The sequence below is a fragment of the Schistocerca americana genome, chromosome 1 (genome assembly GCF_021461395.2).
Source record: "Schistocerca americana isolate TAMUIC-IGC-003095 chromosome 1, iqSchAmer2.1, whole genome shotgun sequence".
NCBI lineage: Eukaryota > Metazoa > Arthropoda > Insecta > Orthoptera > Acrididae > Schistocerca > Schistocerca americana.
Genome location: NC_060119.1, coordinates 928,316,342 through 928,332,685, shown reverse-complemented (window position 1 = coordinate 928,332,685; position 16,344 = coordinate 928,316,342). Strand labels below are relative to the sequence as shown.

The 16,344-nt window shown below is 43.1% G+C and overlaps 1 protein-coding gene across 1 annotated transcript in view; it reads left to right on the top strand.

The window, feature by feature from the left end:
- Window positions 1-1,610: 1,610 nt before the first annotated feature.
- The window catches only part of LOC124547780 (G-protein coupled receptor Mth2-like), a 139,582-nt gene continuing 124,848 nt past the window's right edge, over window positions 1,611-16,344 (top strand). The window contains exon 1 of the mRNA XM_047125129.1: window positions 1,611-1,938. Within this exon, the coding sequence (XP_046981085.1) occupies window positions 1,634-1,938 (305 nt within the window). The 5' untranslated portion in view covers window positions 1,611-1,633. The remainder of the gene's footprint in view (window positions 1,939-16,344) is intronic.

Genomic DNA, 16,344 nt, shown 5'->3' with positions numbered 1-16,344 from the left:
ATGGATGTTTGTGATGTCGTTAGGTTAGTTAGGTTTAAGTAGTTCAAAATGGTTCAAATGGCTCTGAGCACTATGGGACTCAACATCTTAGGTCATAAGTCCCCTAGAACTTAGAGCTACTTAAATCTAACTAACCTAAGGACATCACACACACCCATGCCCGAGGCAGGATTCGAACCTGCGACCGTAGCAGTCCCGCGGTTCCGGACTGCAGCGCCAGAACCGCACGGCCACCGCGGCCGGCTTAAGTAGTTATAAGTTCTAGGAGACTGATGACCTCAGAAGTTAAGGCCCATAGTGCTCAGAGCCAATTTTGTTAACTTTAACTACTTGAGTCACTTTAAACCAGATCGCTATTTGTTTATTAATTACCTTTCACAACCTATCCATTCGTACTATAAATGAGCACTCTTCAACTTATCGCGCATTCACTGAGCTATTCATCGTCTACGTTAATCTTGCATTTTACGTTCACTGTATTACTATGTAAAGCTTTTCCTAAAAACTCTCACTGCCTCCGTTCGACTCACAAGACTTATTGACGTTTTTAAAACGCACGCGCGCTTGAATAAAAAACGTCATATTGTCAGTACTACAATGCTGAACGACTGTGTGCCGGTTTACTGAAAAGCTTCGCCTCAGTAGATACAGAACGTCTACAAGGATTATGGGAGGATGTCGCTCACCGATTTTGATTTTGACGAAGGAAACATCAAAGAATTTCGTTGTAGTATTGACAACTGCCTAAACGAGGACGGCCAGACATGTTACTGAACTCATCTGTTTCAGTTTTGAAAAATCAAGAAACCGCGAGACAGTTACTTAATCCACAATCTTTTATTGTGGACAATTTTCAAAATGGACTTGTATATTTGCGGTTGTCCCATAAGAAGGACTCTGTCCATTTCCTTCAACTTACCTTTTAATCATTCATAATATCATTGAGTCACTATGTCAGGTTCTCAAGAGAAGTCATCATACTGACTAGAAGACTAATATTATGACTGTTAGACAGCAGTTCTTTTTGAAATAGTTAGCTTTAAATAAGTGTTGAATGTTCAGCATCTGCAGTGTTTATGCTTAATCGCCACTTCATGCTCCAAGTTCCTGACTGTAAGTGCCCGTAGCTGTGTGAACGCCACGATTCTCCTTAATTACAACAAAAATCTTTGAAGCTATGTTAAAATTACATATGTTATTTGAACAATGATGTATCACAAATCCTTACAAATCATTCCAAATGAAGCACTTACGTCCGCCAGAGAACTTCTGAATGTCGCCCCCCCCCTCCACCCCCCACCCCCCCCCCCCCTACATAGCTCACAGGCGGGGTGTTTCCGAGGACCACGGCACTTTCGTCTGAAGTTTGTCTGCAGATTCCATGCAGAGACGTCCACTATTGCTTATGTCCTACACGAAAATGCTCCTGGCCACTTCTTAACGAAGCGGACTGCTCGACGCGAGATTACGTGCGCCACGGGCCACATGGCGTAAGCGGCAATGATGAGCGAGCCGTCCGCCAGGTGTCTCTGGCGAGAGTGGGCATCGCGGCGTTACCATGGCGACCGCTCGCCGCCTTTTACTCTCTGCAGAGGGACCACGTAGTTCAGTGTGCCGGCGACTACGGAGTGCGATGGAGGCGCGGTGGAGAGTGCTGTTGATATCGCTGCTGGCGTGTAGCGCTGTCGCGCAAGACGTCGAGAGCGTCTACACGCAACCGCCGGAGGGACTGCTCACCGAACCCATCACCGTGTGCCCCTTCAACGACACGTGGCCGTGCGTGCCCAAGTGCTGCCACATGGGCTACTCGCTGGCCAAATCTTCGGAAGGCTGTCAGCCCTCGAACCTCCCTTTCGACCCGATATTCGCCGGCGGAATCGACGTCGGCCCCAACTGTCTCAACTGCAACCTCATTGTGGGTGAACCTTGTCCGAACAAGTGAGTCAAAACTTCATTCATGGAAATTCTAATTTTGCATAATTTAAGATTTCGAGGTAGTTGGCAGTCAAGATACAACCATGAAAGTTACTGGACAGCGTCTTTTTCATGTCTTATCATTAAAACACTGTTGTGAACTTCTTTGGAAGTTCTCAAATTCTGGAGGAGCTGGGTTACAAAAATCCCCTCCGGCAATCAAATCTTGTTTTCTCATTGTTTTCTTAAATCGCTGAAGATGTAGTGTTAACAACCGTCCTGGTTTTTGCGAACATGTCTGGTTTTTCCGCGCTTTTTCTGGTATGTCAGGCTAGAAAATGTTAGACTGTTTGATAACCAAGTTTCATTTTCTAACGAATTTCAGTGTAGCCTACCTAACTGGACTGGACTATAAAAGGCACATCCTTGGCTGTATTTTTGTCAAGAGATTTACAGCCAGTGGAGTCATTGTTTGTAGAAACGTTGCGTTCGTAGTCTACGTATACTGTATATCGATACGAGATATTGTAGTTTGTCTGTTATTGTCCCATTACTTTCGCGCTTGAGAACTACTTGTTAGTTAACCATTTGAAATTGAAGTTTTCCTATGTCTTCGACATTAGATGACTCATTTAGAATTTTTGTGAAGTACCGTCAGTGTATGCCATTGCATCCTACTAATTAGAAGTATGTCAACTTCTAAGGGTAAACAGGAGTGACCGCAGAAAAAGGCAGTGCAAGTTCTTAGACAGTTAAAAGCAAAGTTATACGCCTTGTATTTGGACGAAAATAAAATTTAAAAGGAAACACCACTGGAAAAGGTTGAATGTTGTTTAAATTTAACGGCCTTCTTTATGTAATAAATAGTGTTGTTTAATAGTACAGAAGGTATTTCATGTTTTGTTCTTCTCGAGCAGTTTAGAGTATGTTTATTACCACGCTGTGAAATATAAAGTTTATCGAGCCTAAATAAATTGTCATGCTTTTTTTTTTTTAATGTCTTATTTTCGTGAAGAACTGTTCTACATTCGATAATTTTGAGTTTACAAACCTATTAAGAAGTGTTTTATTGATAACACTAAGGTCTGTTTAGGGTAAAAGTTACGTAGAGGACATCACTTGCATATAGCAAATATCTACATAATATGCATAAAAATATTCACAGAGAATGGTCCCTTATCTAACACACGTTTCCAAACTTACCTTGAAGTTTTTCATAATAATTTATTTATATATGGCGCGAACGTAAACAGTAGGTTATGCTACAGGTCAGTCTTTACCACAACCTGTATTCGGGTTTAGGTCTGTTCCATCAGTCGCATAGAGATGCGTGCATAAGTTCTTTTACATTTTGTGGTATGTGACTTGAAGTATTACCAAGGGACAGACATGACATTCACTCAAGAAGTCATCAAAATTCGTAATGAAGAGATGACTGAACTACATGAGCTACTCGACTATAGCCGACGACCATTCACCATGTCTGAACAGTTTGTATACAGCAAATAATATTCGTAGGCTCCTGCTTAAACGTACTCCGCTACATCGAATACACCACTGAAGTGGCACGGCAGATTTTTTTTCCTCTTAGTGTTATATCACCGACCCGGTGCTTGGTTGTTACCTAACAAAGACAGCTGAATACAAGCGTCGAAGTGCGACACTGCACATTTTTCGAAGTTTAATTCTTTTTGCTTTACATAATCTACAATGTACTGACTCACCTACTGTAAATGTCAACATTTTCTCTCATACTCTATTGTTTTCAAAGTATGTTGCACTAATCCACATTGGTCATGGATGACAAGAGATGTTGTACAACTGGACAATTAATGCAATGCTCCTGTGTCATTTAGATGTTTTCAACGTGCAAGAAAGAAATTGAAGTTAAAATCTTCTGGGTTATTAGGCCGCGTCATGTTTCTTCTAAAATGTTCGACGTTTCGACCCCTCTGCTGGGATCTTCCTCAGGATCTTTTGGTGTCCACTACCGCTAGAACACTGTAGTGGTGGACACCAAAAGATCCTGAGGAAGATCCCACCAGAGGGGTGGAAACGTCGAACATTTTAGAAGAAACATGACGTGGCCTAAAAACCCAGAAGATTTTAACTTCAGTGACAACGGCCACGAAAGCCTGCAGACTTAAATAAGAGAGATATTGGTTGCTGTAAATCAGGGACTCAGGATTGGTACCATTTTCCCTATTCCCACCTGAACAGGTGGAAACACGACAGTTGTCATGTAGGTGACGTATTACGTATTCTCAATTGCAGAACCACATAAGTTGCCTTGTCGGCTTTCATAATTAATCCGCAAGCATACAAACATTGACGAGAGCCTACACTTCTTGATGAAATAAGAGCTTGATGCTATTACCGCAGAGAGCTGTGAAGTTACGCACTGGGCGAAAAGTGCGTGGGTCGAATTTACAGGAGGCATCAAGGGTATACAAAGAAGAGTGGTGCAAATGGATGCAGGCTTGTTAAACTGACGCGAAGTTTGAGATACCCTACGCCGAAAAATTCTCAACTGCCTAATTCTGGAATAAGAAAGCCTATTATCACGCGAAAACGTACGTAGAAAATTTAGAAATCATCTCTAGAGCGAAATCTGAGACGATTCTTCAGCCTCCTTCATGTTAGTAACAGTATATCTAAATTACCGTACTTTCAATACAGCAACTTATGGTGCCATAAGAAGTGCGCCCTGTGACGCACTAAGGTATTTTTAAAGCTACAGCCTAGAAAATCATTACTCTTGTCCCGGCAAGAAACTTTAAATGGAAACAGAGGAAAAAATACATTAATCACAATTCGCACGATCTTAAAGTTAATAAGAGGTTGGTACGAGCGAGTACATCACCGTTGTGTGTGCCATGTAATACTTGGTCCCGGTATCCTCAGTGTTGCATGGAGTGCCACAACTTCAGCCCAGTAAACATGCGCCGGTACACGACTGCAGAGGACTGCAGGCACATGCTGGGATGTCACTCGGTCTCAGGCCCCTCAGCTTTGTACTCAGTCTGCAGGCCACAAAGAGACGTTTCGTAGCAACTATTTGTATTCTTTGTTACGGGCACGTGCTGTCCGTTTGTGGTTGCCTAGCTCTGTATCACACAGAAAGCGGCGAATGTATTACCCACATACACACGAGCAAAGCTGGGTGGAGTCCGGGCCTTCACATACAGATAGTGTCGCTGCGTTTTTCTACATTACCCCAGAAAAGCTTCGCTATTGATCAAACTGACCACGACTCCTCACTGCCGATGTACTCAGTCAGGTTTTTCTGTGATTTTTCCCGGGGCGGGTCCTTTGGTAAGCACGAGTCCGTTCTTTTCTCATCCGCCTACAACAGAGCTCTGTAATTTATCCGCATCGACTGCACAGTAAGCTGAAACCTTGTTCCTACTTGTTCTTCCTCGCTCAGCTTCCTGAGTGACGCCGATGCATTTGACAGCATGAGAAATGAAATAAGACTTTCACAGTTTGTCCGTGTTTCTAAGTAGAAAATTTCGGTACGCTTCATCTAAATACGCGTTGGCAAATTTGCACTGTAACTTCAGACAATGAGATTGAGGTTGTCAGCACTGACACATCCACTATTGTGTCCAGTTTCGAAGATTTCAAATTTCCGTGTATTTACCCGGTGAAGATTTCTTCCAGGAAGTTCTTTAATTTTGATTCCGTCATTTATTCGCAGCTTAGCTAGGTATTCTGTTTCATAACTATGTGGAAAGTAAAAATCGGTTTCTCGTATTTTTTTGTCTCTCGACAATGATTGGAAGATCTTAACTAATGCTGGAACTGCGGTAGGTAAGTAGTGATCATCCATATATCATACAAAAGGCACGGAGAAGGGAATGCGTTAAAAAGTGCCTTCTGTAATTGGGCAAATATTCTCAATTGTTATTAGACATAATTATATCTTTATCTGGCCTTGTTATCGGTATAGGTTATTTTATTTTCCAGAAACAATATGCCACTGATGAGAAAAAGAAAGGTGGAAACACTATGAAAAAGTAAGATAAGACATTGTCCTTGCATCTCTAGGTGGGATATGTGTTGATACCTTTTAACTCGATTTTTGTGCAAGAAATAGTTGAAGTTTCATGTAAAAGAACGTAAATAAGAAACCATTAAGTGTGTAAAAGAATAAAGATGTTCTCGCGTAGTTAATAGTGAATTAACACTGAGTGTGGAGAATTACATATCTCATCAAGAATACAACTGAGTAAAAGGTTGAGCTATCGAAGTATTATTGACAAGTGAAGCAGCTATAGCATTACAGTGGCTGATAAAAATGCCATCTTTCAAGATTTTGGTGATCAACGTAATAAATGCTGATGAAGAAGAGAAATTTACAGAGTAGTGGCGGTTCGGAATTGCTGGCAGGTAAAAAGCTGAAGACTAATGACTGTACGAATGATAACATAAAACCCATTTTATGAATGAACTGCAGAACTCTGCTGAGAAAAATTCTTATCTAGTTAACAACGCCAACGTTGCAAAGTTATCACCTTATCTTGTCCCAGAAGACTCTTTCACAATTAACAATGAAGCTCTACGAAATAGTGGAGTTTCTCCCATTTCTAGACCGTAAGCTGTTTGCGAGACTCTCCTTCGGATTGCCAACTCAGACTGTGTGACATACCGTCAGTTTACGACCCTCCTGCAGTCAACAGACCACGTACTTGCCAAGGATTTGCCGGATACTGCTGAGTGTGGACAACACGTCGGCGACAAGTTTCTATTTAGACCTCGCTGACAAACCCATTAAGTGCATGCCGCTGCCTTGTGTAGTAGTTTCTTATTTTAGTTCCCTTACGCTTGCACTGCGTCACTCCTTATACAGCTTGATGTGCACGTCCCAGCTCAGATACGATTTTCAGCACCCGTCGTTGACAACAATCCATAGATTCTTCGTAAGGTAGCCTATTTTTTAACTACAAAATGACTCTTTGGTCATTGTCACTAGTGCTATGGTGCAAGACCCAGGACGTAAGAGTTTCGTTAAATAAATAAAAAAGTGTGAATAGGACTCTCGCTCGGAGGGTTACGAACAAACATTATTATGTATGCCGACAGTTCATTCATCTTGGGAGTCCAGAACATCGACGATTTTTGTCCCCTATCGATATCGAGCGGACACAGTCGGATAACAAATGCAAAGAAAAATATTATTTTCGTGTGATATAACTACAAATTAACAATTATAGGATTTCTCCTTTACTTGTAATGTGCAACCTTGTTTCTTGCCAAATTTCTTGAGTCTAGGCCAACAGCAAGTACCCTATAGGTTTTGATGAGTGAGTTTGCGAATATTAAAATAGGACATACATGGCCGGCCCTTGAGTGAACCTTAAATTTTTTACACCGTCAGGGGACCACCAGACACTAGCGCGCGCAAGAGAGAGAGAGAGAGAGAGAGAGAGAGAGAGAGAGAGAGAGAGAGAGAGAGAGAGAGAGAGAGAGATATATATGTATGGACAACCGAGTGGTCCTATAAGGGTTCCTTAGTAATAGAGGTATGGAATCCTAAAAATTACAATGATTAATAAGTAACGAGAAAATGTAGTGGCGTTTAGTCAATCATCGAAACCTTGTACCCATATCTAGGATTAAATCAACGGACGGGCGGAGGTTCGAGTCCTCCCTCGGGCATGGTTGTGTGTGTTTGTCCTTAGGATAATTTAGGTTAAGTAGTGTGTAAGCTTAGGGACTCATGACCTTAGCAGTCAAGTCCCATAAGAGTACACACACACATATCAAGGACCTTAGTAGTGGTTCAAACAGTTAGAACGTATAACATCACTGATGCCTTCCATCATATGAGCATGTTCACTTTGCCACACGTCCACACGTCTCATCTTCTCGGAGCAAATAGCCTGCATACGAGCACAGGTCCCGTCTCTCCCTCTGTTTTTTAATAGGCTATGGTTCAGTTTGTCCCAGTAATCCATGTTTTTGATGTTGGTCCTTGAATGGCCTTTTCACAGTAATTGAGCATAAAGGGTTTAGTGTCTCCCTTTAAATTTTCATAGAATTATCCATTTTCACCAATGACGTACGTGGCAAATTTCGTACAGTATATGTAATATATTTCCGTATCCATTGAAAGGTTTTTTGCCACAGATTACGTGTTCATCCCGTTTTGATAGAATTTTAATTGCTGTGGAAAATTCTTAAGAATTTGGAGAGTAGCTGATGTTGGTAAATTAAACTGTAAACTAAATTTCGTAGTAAAGACTGCAATAATAAAACATTCCTTCAGCTACTTACGTACGATCAACTGGCGGAGTTAAGGACTTAATACACGTGGTCTTAAAGATGTGTACAGTTGACGCGAGACTGGCGCGTGATAAAGCATCTGCCCCCCGGTCGCAAACAGACCACCACGGGTCGCCGTGGCCTTTATCAGTGTGTCCGACAAACGCATCAGATAGCGGCAGACGAGTGAGTATCGCAGGGCCACGCGAGGTACGTACAGCTATCTCGAAACACACGCGCCGTGTAGCCATTCTATACAGTTACCTTTGTTTCTAGCTAGTCTGTAGTCGATGGCTACCATTTTATTTACTAAAGGAATTAAGGGGCAGACTTCTCACAACGAAATCTTATTACCCAGTGTTCATTCATAGACGCAACTTGATTTACTATGGAAAAAAGCGCTCCGGTATTCGAATAAAATGTACCACGGAAGCCATGAGTAGAGGAGTTTGCAATGTTAACTGGATAAACTGGCAACATAAAAGTATTATCTAGTAACTGTGGTGTAATAACATGATACCGGTGAGGACTTACTGGGTGCAATGCTAATAACACTGCCGCTTTTTTTTTTTGTTTTTTTTTTTAATTTGGCATGCGTGGATCAGTTAAATTTACAGCGTACCTAATCTGCTGTGGCTCAAAATTCGCAAAGCGACTTGAGTTGATACTTCACTATAATTGTGCAGACGTCACTGAAACAAGTTAATGAAAAAGTCCTCAATTGTGAAGCTTAAATAAGAACCTTTAACCTTAACCAAAAAATTCACACAAACCTAATGGTTACAGTCGAAAATATTTGACAGTGTCGTAACAGCTACAGGCACGTAGGGAGATTGACGTAACCATCCTAGGAAGTTTTTGCTGCTTTATTATTATTCCTTATAGTGCTTAGAATCTCTCGACGTTCAGTAACATTTCCGTATTTGTGACCACATTGTGATGTACAAAGGAAAATTAACTTACCTGTGGCACGTCGGACGTAATTTGGTTGTCTTCCATCTGAGAAAGGCATAGCGATCTTTATTTTCTACAATTTTCGGGCCATCACATACTCTGATATTACACAAGCACTTAGATGGTCGATGTTGATGTGACGTAAGAGAGCATACCACCTACAGGTCGTCGTTTGTTAATCTTCAGCACAGTTGTGGCACATACTTTACTGTAACAAACGATGCTCTGATACGATGCACTTCTCAAGTCAATTCGCGAAATTCAAAGTTTTACGAGCCTGTGGAATGCCGTACGAGAGTGCTAGCCGCCCAGAAATGGCTTTAGCGCAACGCCTAAGGTGGCAGACCAGAATTTCGCCCGTATTGCGTTATTCTTACCATTTTTATCTTTTTCCTAATCTTCTATCAGGTGCTCGCATCACTACAACGAGTCACCTTTCTACGGAAAGGATTGGTGGTGGTGGTGGTATTACGATAATGGTATATTATACGATTATATATGGAGCGCTAGCATCGCTGCAGCTGTCTGACATCTAATGTCTATCAATATGGCTTCGAAACTCACATGCGTCGCATCTACAACGAAACTGATAGAAACGTACGAGGCAAGTGGACTGCTGTACGACTTCATTTTCCGGAATGCAAAAATAGAGCTGGAGCCATAAAAAAAAATTGCGGAGGGCATTAGCGGTGAAGTGCGGCAAGGGTGTATCCCCGAGGATATAGGGGAGAAAATCTAAAACTGTTGTAGAAATAAAATTTTTTTTATTAATGACTATAGTATGTACTAAGCAGTTATTTGCTGTCAGATATTCCTCCTTCAGTGCTTCATAAGTAGCACCACACGCTTCTGATAACTATTTCACTCAATGTGCACTGCGCTATTAGAGTGCTATACTGTCAACTAGAGTAGTTTCCTCCTGTTTGCGAGAAATTGCAGAGTTCCGGTAAGTCTGTGTTTTGCGAAATAGCGTTCCTGAGGTGAGTGTTGTGCCTCGTAATACAAGCAGCCACTTTCTTGAGGACGTACGGAAATGTATTACTCTTGTACATTCACAAGTAACTTTCATACGACTTTACTTCCTCGGCTTACGGCTCCTGGAACAGATTTTGTTGCACACTTTTAGCATCTCGCCATCAAACATCGCAGCTTCAACCAAGAACGTCCCCTTTTTCTTATCTTCTGCTCCTCTTCCGAATGTAAAGACAATGCAGTTGTTGTGCACGTAATTGCAGAGCGCACAGCCTCCGTTAAAGAAAAGTTGGTGACAATGTGGTACCCCTATTTGCGCCACGTCAAATACCTTTGTTAAAGAAAATATGATGAATATTTGACCAAATTTCCTTGCCAAAGGAAATTTGATACTAAAATACTGGCCTATATAGCTGCATGAAACCACCAATAGTTATCTGGTTGGAGTCCAGACAGTGAGTACACGCAGTAGGGCAACTCGCAGCACCTGGAGAAGACTGCTGAGCCAGTCGTCGAGATCTTGTGCACAAAATGGAAGCAACTCGACTGAACACGTGGAAGCAAACCATTAGCCAATGACGCAGAGATAAGCTGAGCGACTGCAGTCAGTTATTTCACGGTGCATTGCTAACATGAGATTTTCTCTTAAATTTTATCCATATATTCGTTGCTGCCGGCAAATATAGTGTGTCCGTCGCGAGTGCAGTGAGGAGGCAAACAGAGCCGGCAGTTCCCAGAGACGGAGCAGCTTGTCGGCGATCCCACGCTGCAGCGGATAACGGCGCCCTGTGACGTCACTGACGTCCGGACCTGTGAGCGCCGTGACGTATCACGCGTCCTCTGGATGCTCTCGGCTCGGGTTACGCGGCTTTTAAGGGCCGACTGTTTAAAGGTCAGCCGTGGGCAGGGGACAGGGCGGTGATACAGGCAAACCGCTGCCTCACATTCGGGAAAGTTGGGTACGGACTCTTTGCTGACGACAAATGCTGTTACTTCCCCGACATTTCAATATCAAAAACAATCGATAAATTACTGACATTCAGTAATCTCAACGTCTGAAATAGCTTGTAAGCATAAAAGCGACTTCTTGTATACACTCTGAGGGTAAAACAGAGGGGATGTAGTAGCTTTCAAATCTGCCATTTTCTTTCATTTCAATATGAATTTACTGTGTGGTAGATCTGTACCAAACAGCCCTACCACAATCTTTTAATGAAGGACTACTTCAAATATCTTAATTTTCTTCATAGATGCAAATTCAGCAACCCTAGTGTAGGGCTCCCGCAAGCACGCAAGAGTGCCGCAACACGACGTGGGATGGACTCTACTAATGTGTGAACTAGAGGTGGACGGAATTGACACCATGAATCGTGCAGAGCTGTCCACAAATCCGTGAGAGCGCGAGGGGTTGGAGATCTCTTCTGAACAGCGCGTTGAAAGGCATCCCAGATATGCTCAATAATGTTCATGTCTGAAGACTTTGATGACCAGCGAAAGTGCTTACTCGGTGTTCCTGGAGCCACTCTGTAGCAATTCTGCAAGTGTGGAATGTCGCATTGCCCTGTTGGAATTGCCGAACTCCATCGGAACGCACAATAGGCATGAATGGTTGCAGGTGATCACAGGATGATCACGTGCGTGTCACCTGTCGAGTCGTATCAAGACGTATCGGGGGTCCTACGTCAATCCAACTGCACGCACCTCACACCATTACAGAGCCTCCACCACCTTAAACAGTCCCCTGCTGATACGCAGAATCCATGGATTCATGAGGTTGTCTCCATACTCTTACGAATCTATCTGCTCGACACAATTTGAAGAGACTCGTCCGACCATACAACATGTTTCCATTCATCGACAGGCGAGTGTCGGTGTTAATGGGCCCAGGCGGGCGTAAAGCCCTGTGTCGTGCAGTAATCAGGGGCACATGAGTGGGTGGGCCTTCGGCTCCGAAAGCCCATATCGATGATGTTTCGCTGAACGGTTCGCACGCTGACACTTGTCGATGGCCCAGCATTGAAATCTGCAACAATTTGCGGAAGTGTTGCACTTCTGTCACGTTGAACGATTTTCTTCAGTCGCCGTTGGTCCCGTTCTTGCAGGACCTTTTTCCGGCCGCAATTATGTCGGAGATTTAATGTTGTACCGGATTCGTGATATTCACTGTACACTCGTGAAATGGTCATATGGTAAAATCCCCACTTCATCGCTACCTCGGAAATGCTTTGTCCCATCGCTAGTGCGCCGACTATACCACCACGTTCGAACGCACTTAAATCTTGATAATCTGCCGTTGTAGGAGCAGTAACCGATCTAACAACGGCGCCAGACAGTTGTCTCACATAGGCGTTGCCGTCCGCAGGCCGTATTCTGCCTGTTTACAAATCTCTATTTGAATACGCATGCCTATGCCAGTTTCTTTGGCGCTTCAGCGTATTTTTATTACGCCTTACAGTTTTCGACAAAACGAATCACCTTCACAAGTCTACAAAATATAGGGATGTTATAACTCTTTAAATCTCGGCTCCACATTTATGTGAAGTATAACAAGTATATTACAGGAACGTACTTAGTATTGGTTTAGCAGATGTCAATACTTCCTTTATGGACGATAATCACGTACAATATGTACATTTTTGGACATGCCATGGCATTATGCTTCTATGAAGAAGATACTACCATTTGCTAAAGGAAAACTAAGTTTCTGGAATACACTTCTTATACTTAGCATAAATGTATAGCTAAGATCTAAAGATTTATAATATCTCTAAATTTTGTAGGGTTCTGAAGGTGACAAATTAATTTGTCGTAACCGGTAAGGCGCAATTACAAAATATTTGCAACTGACTCGCCGCGCGGGATTAGCCGAGCGGTCTAGGGCGCTGCAGTCCTGGACTGTGCGTCTGATCCCGGCGGAGGTTTGAGTCCTCCCTCGGGCATGGGTGTGTGTGTGTTTGTCCTTAGGATAATTTAGGTTAAGTAGTGTGTAAGCTTAGGGACTGATGACCTTAGCAGTTAAGTCCCATAAGATTTCACACTCATTTGAGCTTTTTTTTTTTCCTAGTGACTGAATTTTATTCTGATGAAATTTTAAACTTCATATAAACACGCTGGCGCCAAAATAGTCTTTTGTCAGGTACTGGGAGCAAGACACCATCTACATTCCTACGACGGTGTGCCCCTGCTACGACCAACGGAAGAGTGGTTCATAGTGCTGTATGCCGGAGACTTAGTGACGGCAGTTTCTCGGAGGCGACCAACTACGCGTATATCGCTGACTGCTAACCACGGGAGAGTGTCTTCAGTGAGTAACATCAGCATATAAATTGGACCACAGGTTAACGGATGCCGTTCTTTCAGCGTATGAGTTTTCGAAATGGTAGCAGAGCTATTTCGACTAGGCGCAAAACTAGAACCCGGTAAAGTACACTAATACCTGAAGATTCATTGTGCAGGTATTCCGGCTGACGCTTTCATCTCACAACGCAACCTTCGAACCAACAGAAATCGTTTCGTCGACTAGCACTCGTGTTTGCAACAATAAGGAACTCAGTGGGCATACAGTTGGATTCCCAGCCGTGAATACCACACATTACGTAAGTGGAAGGTGTCACTACTCGTAGGTCTGAAGTCTTGCTTTCCTTAGAACAAGTTTCCCATAAGAATGGTTCTTGTTTTCTGTAAAACAAATACTAAAGTTGAATGAGGTATACATCTTCTGTCCTGTTTTAGAGCAAGGGCTGATAATACTGATAAAGACATATGGATTTTGACAGCTGTAGGTAAAAATACAGCGGCGAGTTACAGAACTAATAAAGAAGAAAATAGTCCTATTAAACGTAGATCTCAAACCAGTCGTTTCCCCAGTACGGCGTAATGCGGTTCAATATCTGAAAACCTTGTAACGGACCCTCGGGGGATCTAAACTACAGACATGAATTTCAGGAAAACCACGTTGCAATAAGCGTTCCACGCGGCCACAGGTTATGTTCAACAATCCGAGGTGTGTTCCGAATGCATTGACTACCATCCACAACGCGTTTCCGGAATTCATCAACAGAGCTGTAATACACAAAAGCTGGTGCTGAGCGCTCGTCGGTAGCACACCGCGTCTTTTATTCGCCCACCGCGGCGCTCGTGGTCACAGCACCAAGTTACGACACCTGAAGATGGGCGTGTAAGAGCCAGAAACCGGTCGTGTGTTAAATAAAAGAACATTACAACTGTAGTGGTGTTTTCAACCTCTGGTATAATGCTCAGTTACGGATATTCTTCAGACAGAATTGTTTGTGTAATACGTCATATTGGGAATAGGAAATCGTATAAGAAAGTTTTGAAATAAGAAAAGAGTTAAGAGGATAAGATAGAATGAGTAGTAGAGATCACTTCACCTTCGCTGCCAGGGTGGTGGTTTCGGAATATAACCTCCAACCTGGCATCTCTGTGCAGTGCCTTCCAAGGTTACTTACTAAGGCATGTTGATGTGCTAGCCTACTTAATTCTAGGGTTCGCGTTTGACAAGTTTGCCGTGGTGCCTTGTACAATAACCTGCCACACTAGGTTATCCATTCTACAGTGTGCATGTATACTTTGTGATGAAAGATTACGGCGTGGATGCTACGTATTCTCTCTTGATGTTTTTATAGTATGATTACACTTATTCTAACTTCCGCTATCTGTTAAAAATATGTTACAGTATCAGGTTTAATGTGGCGTCTGGTACCAAATCGGCCGCGGTTACATAGCATCTATGTTTAATATTCCCATTTTCTGGTATCCACATGTTGTTCTTCGTAGGTCCTCGCACGAAGACACGAAGGTATTCGAATGTACGGAGACGGCCTGCAAGACTGTCTTCATCAGAAGATGAGAAAAGCTAATGTGTGCCTTCCGAAACGTCGCGGGTACACTGCGGATTCACGCCGCAAAAAACCCGAGAAAATTTTATTCCAATGACACACCGCGAGGACCTTCGTTAGCATATTGTTCGAATGTCGTTGTGCGTATATCTGCTGAAACTGAGGAGACAGGTGGCACCGCGGAGATACGAGGGTCGCTCCAAAAGAAACGCACACTATCTTTGCAAAAAATACAGTTTTCATTCTGCATGTGTGAAAGTTTTACAGTGTGTAGATACATCCTTCCCGCTTGTTTTCAAACTTAGTTCAACCTGTTCCCGTGAGTGGCGCCGTCACAGCATGTCTTAAAGATGGCTGCTACACTTGACGTTCGTCAGAAGCAACGTGCTGTCATAGAAGTCCTGTGCTGTGAAAACGAGACAGTGGGGAAACATCCACAAGAGGTTGAAAAAGGCGTATGGAGATGCTGCTGTCGATCGCAATACAGTTACTCAGTGGGCACGCAGGTTACGTCTTTTCCTAAATCACAGACCGGGCGCTAATGACCATAGCAGTTTTGCGCCCTAAAACCATAACAAAAAAAGCAGGTTACGTGATGAAAGCGGGCACAGCAATATTGAGGATTGTCCTCGCAGCGGCAGACCTCGTACTGCATACACTCCAGACAATGTTCAGAGAGTTGACGAATTGGTGACTGCTGACAAACGCATCACAGTGAATGAATTGTCGCGCTACGTTGGGGTAAGGGAAGGAAGAGCTTGCAGAATACTGAAAGTGTTGGCGATAAAAATGGTTTGTGCCAGGTGGGTTCCGAGGATGTTGACAGTGGCTCACAAAGAAACAAGAAAAACGGTATGAAGCGCACTTTTGGAACAGTACCAGAATGGTGGAGATGAATTTCTTGGAAGAATTGTGACAGGTGATGAAACATGGCTCCATCATTTTTCACCAGAGACAAAGAGGCAATCAATGGAGTGGCATCATGCAAATTCACCCAAGAAAAAATAATTCAAAACCACACCTTCTGTTGGAAAAGTTATGGCTACGGTGTTTTTCGATTCCGAAGGACTCTTGCCTGTGGACATCATGCCAGGTGGAACCACCATAAATTCTGATGCATAGGTGACGACACGGAGGAAACTTCTAGCTCGACTGAGTCGCGTTCGACCACATCGGCAAAAGCAGGATGTTTTTCTGTTGCATGACAATGCACGGCCACATGTCAGTCAAAAAAACCATGGAAGCGATCACAAAACTCGGATACACAACACTGAACCACCCGCCTGACAGTCCTGACCTGGCTCCATGTGACTATCATCTCTTTGGGAAACTGAAAGACTCTTCGTGGTACAAGGTTTGAAGATGACTCCCTTGTACA